Here is a 5,548-nt window from a genome sequence, read left to right as displayed (position 1 = left end):
CAATCTACATCATAAAGTAGCAATCCTGTTCACTGCCAGTGTCCTTTTCCTCTCCCCTATATTTGCTGCCCTCAGGTTGATTCCCAACTTCCAGAAGGTTATTTGCATGAGAGATCTGAAATTCCTGCATTCTTTTCTTTTGTCTTTATTATTCTTTTTTTATTCCTCATTTTTTGTATCCCAAAGACTCAATGGCCTCCTTTTTTTTTTTTCCTTTTACACTTGAACAGCAGGTGCTGGAACCAGTAATCATCTCAGGCTGGTAAGCAAGACTGTGGCATGAGCCTGTGGGAGCTTTAGACTGTGACATGGTGGCAGCAGGAACTTTGAAGTTGGCAGTTTGTTTGTTTGTTTGTTTGTTTGTTTGTTTGTTTTGCAGTACTAGGGATGGAACCCAGTGGCATTCTACCTCTAAGCAACACCCCCAGTCCCATTTTTAAAATTCTTTATTTTGAAACAGGGTCTCACTAAGTTGCAAAGGCCACACTAAGTAGCTGAGGCTGGCTTTGAACTGGCATGATCCTCCTGTCTCAGCCTCCCAAATGCTGGGATTACAAGCTTGTGCCACCACACCTGGCTGAAGTTGGCTGAAGTTGATCTCTGTGGACCTGTGCACAGCAGCTACAGCCTGTTATGGTTTACTTTGTCCAGATACCAAGTAATAGGATCTGTAGTAAAACCTTTAGATCCACCTCTGCAGCATAGCAGAAAGACAATACCAATTATTCTCTGGGCCCCAAGACCTTAGGCACTGGCTCACCCTCAGCAGTCCTCAGGGTTCATTCCTGGGCGTTCACAGCCATCTTGGCCACACCAGAGAAGGAAGGGTCACATACATACTGTGCGCCCCAAGGGTGGGGGCCTGGTCATATCCTCCACAGCTGAAAGGATTCATTGCCTAGAAGCACAACCAGGGAAAAGATTACCACCAAGGAAAGATCTGGCAACAGGGATGCAGTCACTGGAAGTTCCCTCAGATCCTCCTCAGAGCTTTAAGTGACCTGGAAATACCATTGAAACACCAGTACTGCACAGGCTTATGCCCCACAGGGGGGACTGAGGTCTGCGTAAGAGGCACAAGCATGATTTCTGGGCATCTTTTGAAATAGAAGACTGAACTAGAGAGGTTAAGAACTAAATATGCAACTGCTCAGCCCAGTGTGGTCACTCCCTTCACATGGAGACACTCAGAGGTGATGCAGGCAGGCTCTAGTCTCCTGCTAAATATCGTGGAAGAGGTAATTTTATACTCTTTAGTGCTAGGTTTTAAACCTTTCACAGGTATTATCTTTGTATTTGTTTGATATGTTTCCCACCATTATATGAACTTGCATTCTTTACCACCATTTCATGTACTTTTTCTTTAATATGTAGTATATTAGTTGGAAACATTTGCCCTAATATTCTTATTTTCTCTTCCTCTCTGTTTTCCCCCCACTTTTTTCATTCCCACTTTCTCCCTTCACCTTTCTGGCCCCTTCTAGGAAACTCTTTCTAAAGTGATTCTTCCCCCTTTTTTTCACCTAAATTTTGTGTCTGTCCAGGTATCACAGTCAGTTATACCTGATAACTTTATACACAAGCTGTGTTGTGACAATTTCTGAGAATTTGTAGATGAGATTTTATATGATTTAAGTCATGAGAAGTGTGACATTATGGCCCCTGACTTCTTACATGATGTGAAATGTCAAAGATGTTATACACGTGATATCCCAGTTTTAGCACAACCCAAGAACAATAATGAGGGTAAGATGACATAAAGCAGCTAGCATGTATTCAGTAGCTAAAATATTTGATTCTTCTCATGTGTTAGCATAAATTTTGATTATTTTTGGAGAAGTACGTTTCATCTCTGCATGTTAAATTTAAATGTAGTCCTCCAATGTCTGAAAGATTAGTACTTTGTCTATTATCAGGTCAATAAGCAGGTGTCAGAACCACTGTTGAAATTCAAGCTGCCTTTTCCACAGCAGTTAGTTTTAGTTCTCCATTCATATCACCAAGAATGTCACTTTTCACCTTACTAGTTTTACCCATAGAATAAAATAACAACAACAAAACAAACTCAGTGCATACCAATTGGAAACAGTCTGCAATAGTGCTAAAGCTAATGTATGTAGTGCAATCAAGAGTTAATAAGGGTATGTAGAAAACCTTAGAGACCATATCTAAAGTATGCACTGATCGTCTTGATAGAATCCAAGACTTTCTGTCTTACCTACATGACCATTAAGAATATGCCAAGAATTGTGGGTGTAGCTCCACAGGATTAGGCTGCTTCCTGCCATATGCAAGGGCTTGGGTTTGATCCTAAGCAATACACACATATGTAACACATATGTAACACAATCAATATGACTAGACATGAAGTATTACATGAATTAAACACAGAAAGCTGTTTTAATTCTGCAGAGTTTAATTTTGAGATCACAACATCAGAATCACTAAAAGATTATATTGTTAGTGATCATTGATCATTCCTTCCAGCAAATACCACTGTGATTTCTATCATAATGTGGACCCAGTAGTATTTACTTAGTCTTCTTCAGAGCCTTCATTAAATAACTTCTTTTCTATAACTTGTTTTACTTTCGTAAGTCCACCAACAAGAAGTACAAGAAGAAGAAGTCCCAAGCGAATAAGCGTTATAAGTACATAGTAGTTTATACTGTCAAACACTCTCACTGAAAGAGGTTCCTGTTTGCCAGGTGGAGGGCCACTATCCTCACTGCCCCCCGTTCCTCTCACATCACACTTTGGAGGTTTCCATCCATGTATGCAGTGACAATTTTTTTTGTTATTACACACCCCTTTGGAATTGCATTTCATCACATCACAGTCAAAATGCAGGTCTTGAAAAAAAGTACAGTTTTGCCTCAGGCAGTACTTTCCTGGGCCACAGGTTGCACCATCCACCACAAGTCCAAATTCCGGTAATTCTGTGCCATGGTGTACGTCATATCCAACACATCGTTCCTCTACCACACTTTGTGCTACCAGGTGGTGAAATATAGTGTGCTCCCCTCCACCGGGTATCTCCTTGACATTTTGGCATTGCAGCATTCCACAAAAAACATCATCTACTTCACACACGACAGGCCTCAATCCGCTTCGTAGCATCCTAATTCCACAGTTTCCAAATCGATCCCCTCGTATATTCAATTGTTCATAGCATACTGCTGGACCATCTTTTACTCCTCGTCCAAAAAGGGCTTGACACTGCATATGACGATCAGTGCAGTTTCCTCCCACACAAACAGATATTGGTGAACATGGGGTCCCATCTTGGATGTAAAAGTCATTTGGACAATGTTCTGTTTTCCCATCACAGTATTCTGGCAGGTCACAAACACCAAGCGTGTCTCTACAAGTTGTTCCTACAACAGCAAATTTACAATTCCGGCAGCAACCGCCTATGTCACATAAACTGCCGATGGTGAGGACACAATTGGTCCCACAGCATTTATTTTTAGCACACTCTTTAAGGGAGCCACAGTCACATTCTTCTCCTTCAGTTACGTTCTTGTCACCACAACGAAACGATATATAAGGATAATTAGTATATGGAGTATTTTTCCCACTTAGGCAATTATCCCAACCATGAACTCGCACAAATATGTGTGTAACAGAACAATTGCTGAACACATCGTGGACACTAGGCACAGGAGACATGACACAATTGCTTCTTCGGAAACAAACACAACCTGGAGTATCATGAGCTGCGCCCATGTTATGACCAAGTGCATGTGCTGTAACAGCTGCGCCTGCAAACCAGTGGTACCTGGCTATAAACACATATATTGCACCCCAATTGGGGTTGCAGACACCATTTTGAGATGTATAATAATTTTGTGCTGCAATTCTGTGTCCTGTTAAAAGTAGTGAAGTAGAATGTGGAACTTCAGCAAACATATTATAAAATTTCCACAAACCAAAATCAGTTGTAGCACGTTCAGCATGACTCCTATGATATAAATCAATTCTGTCAACACCATCCCACATGCACAGGATACGTATGTTGGAATGCAAACCGGTTTGCATGTAAATGGTATCTAGGATGCTGTTTAAAATCACCACATTCTCAATAATCATAGAAAAATTTCGGTTTCTCTGAATCAGTGAGTCAGAAAGTGTGATGTGAAGTTTTATGAATTTTATATGTAATCGCCATAAATACACATGGCCTGCTCTAGGACTTTCAGCAAGCTTTACCTCTTCTGGTGTATCTTTCTCTCCAATCTCACAGTTTTCTGGTTTTTCAGCTCTATGATCTAACACAAGCAGAGAAACCACATGCTCGAATTTGGAAGAAGACTCTAATGGCTTGATTTCATAAGTGTAGTCATCCACCTGCAGCATGCCACGCAGACCTCCATGGCAGGTGTCCAGTGTGGCCATGGACCCAGGAACCCCTTCCAGGTAGCTGTAGTAGTAACAGTTCTGGGGCACAAAGGGGTAGTCCTCCTGCATGGCCCCTTGGTCATTATTGGTGATAACAGGAAATTGTCTGGCCATCAAGTCCTTCTTTAGCTTCATGTGGATTACATGTCTTTGGCCCCGGAAGCGCATGCTATAGGAGAGCTTTTCTGGTATCTCACTTCCATCCCTTCTGTGGGGCACCTTCCTGGGGATCACAACTTCAGATGAAGCGAAGTGCCATTCTGGTGGGGAATCGGAGCCACAAGCAGGGGACAGGAGTGTCCAGAGCACAGGGAGCACAAGAACACCTATCAGGGGTGACTGGACCCAGGCAGGCCCCATGTGTGAGGAAGCCTTGAACCAGAGAAATTACAGTCAAGGGATACAGACAGGGCTATCCCTAAGGCATCCACCTTCCCACCGGGGGCACTCAGGAGGAGGACAGAGTGAGGCTGCATGTGTGCCACGCCCTGAGAGATGACAAGGAGGTCCAGCTTATTACATAACAATTCTATGCTCATTGAATTCTGTGGTCAGTGATCTGGATACCTCAGGCAGGGGCCTTCAGTGAGCTGATACCCTAGGCAGGGGTCTTCAGTGAACCAGATACCCTAGGCAGGGGCCTTCTAAAATAGAAAAAAAAAAAAAAGCTGGACTATTTGCAAAACAGTGTATACCTGGGCTGAAAATTCTCCAGTTCTAAAGGGAAAACTTAATCTGAGGAAAAATAAGTAGGTTTTGTGCAATATTTGAACTGTTACAACTTTTTCCCCAAACTAGAAAATACCAAATGATCATTGTGTAGTTAGAAGTTAGACCAGTCAATAACAGAAAAATCATAAGTGTGTGAAGGAAATAATGGACAAATTTAGGACAAATACACTTTCTTTTCAAAGCTATGTGAGTTAAGGGTTCAATGTATATTTAACTATTAAATGACAGTAAGAAAGTAGATGCTTGTTTGCTAAGGAAGGTCCTTGGGGGTGTGGCCTTGGGATTTTATAAGGTTCTCTTCACACCATCTTCTATCTCTGCTTCTGCTCTCCACAACATGAGAGTGAAGCCTCTCTCTTGTTTGCTCTTTACCTGCTTCCTGAGGCCAGGCCCCGAGCTCCACTGACATCTCCAA

General features: G+C 42.2%; 1 protein-coding gene across 1 annotated transcript; it reads right to left on the bottom strand.

Annotated features, from left to right (window-relative positions):
* Positions 1 to 2,535: 2,535 nt before the first annotated feature.
* On the bottom strand, positions 2,536 to 4,782 carry LOC308271043 (disintegrin and metalloproteinase domain-containing protein 20-like; the record flags this gene model as incomplete). The annotated part of the gene is made up of 1 exon (XM_080707171.1): positions 2,536 to 4,782. Exon 1 carries the CDS (start codon positions 4,759 to 4,761, stop codon positions 2,536 to 2,538), a length of 2,226 nt encoding a protein of 741 aa, XP_080563297.1. The 5' UTR covers positions 4,762 to 4,782.
* Between the last annotated feature and the right edge of the window lie 766 nt (positions 4,783 to 5,548).

The sequence above is a fragment of the Muscardinus avellanarius genome, assembly GCF_963383645.1.
Source record: "Muscardinus avellanarius genome assembly, chromosome: 12".
NCBI classification, from domain to species: Eukaryota; Metazoa; Chordata; class Mammalia; order Rodentia; family Gliridae; genus Muscardinus; species Muscardinus avellanarius.
Note: the sequence above shows the minus strand (reverse complement) of the source record. Positions and strands in the feature narration are given on the sequence as shown.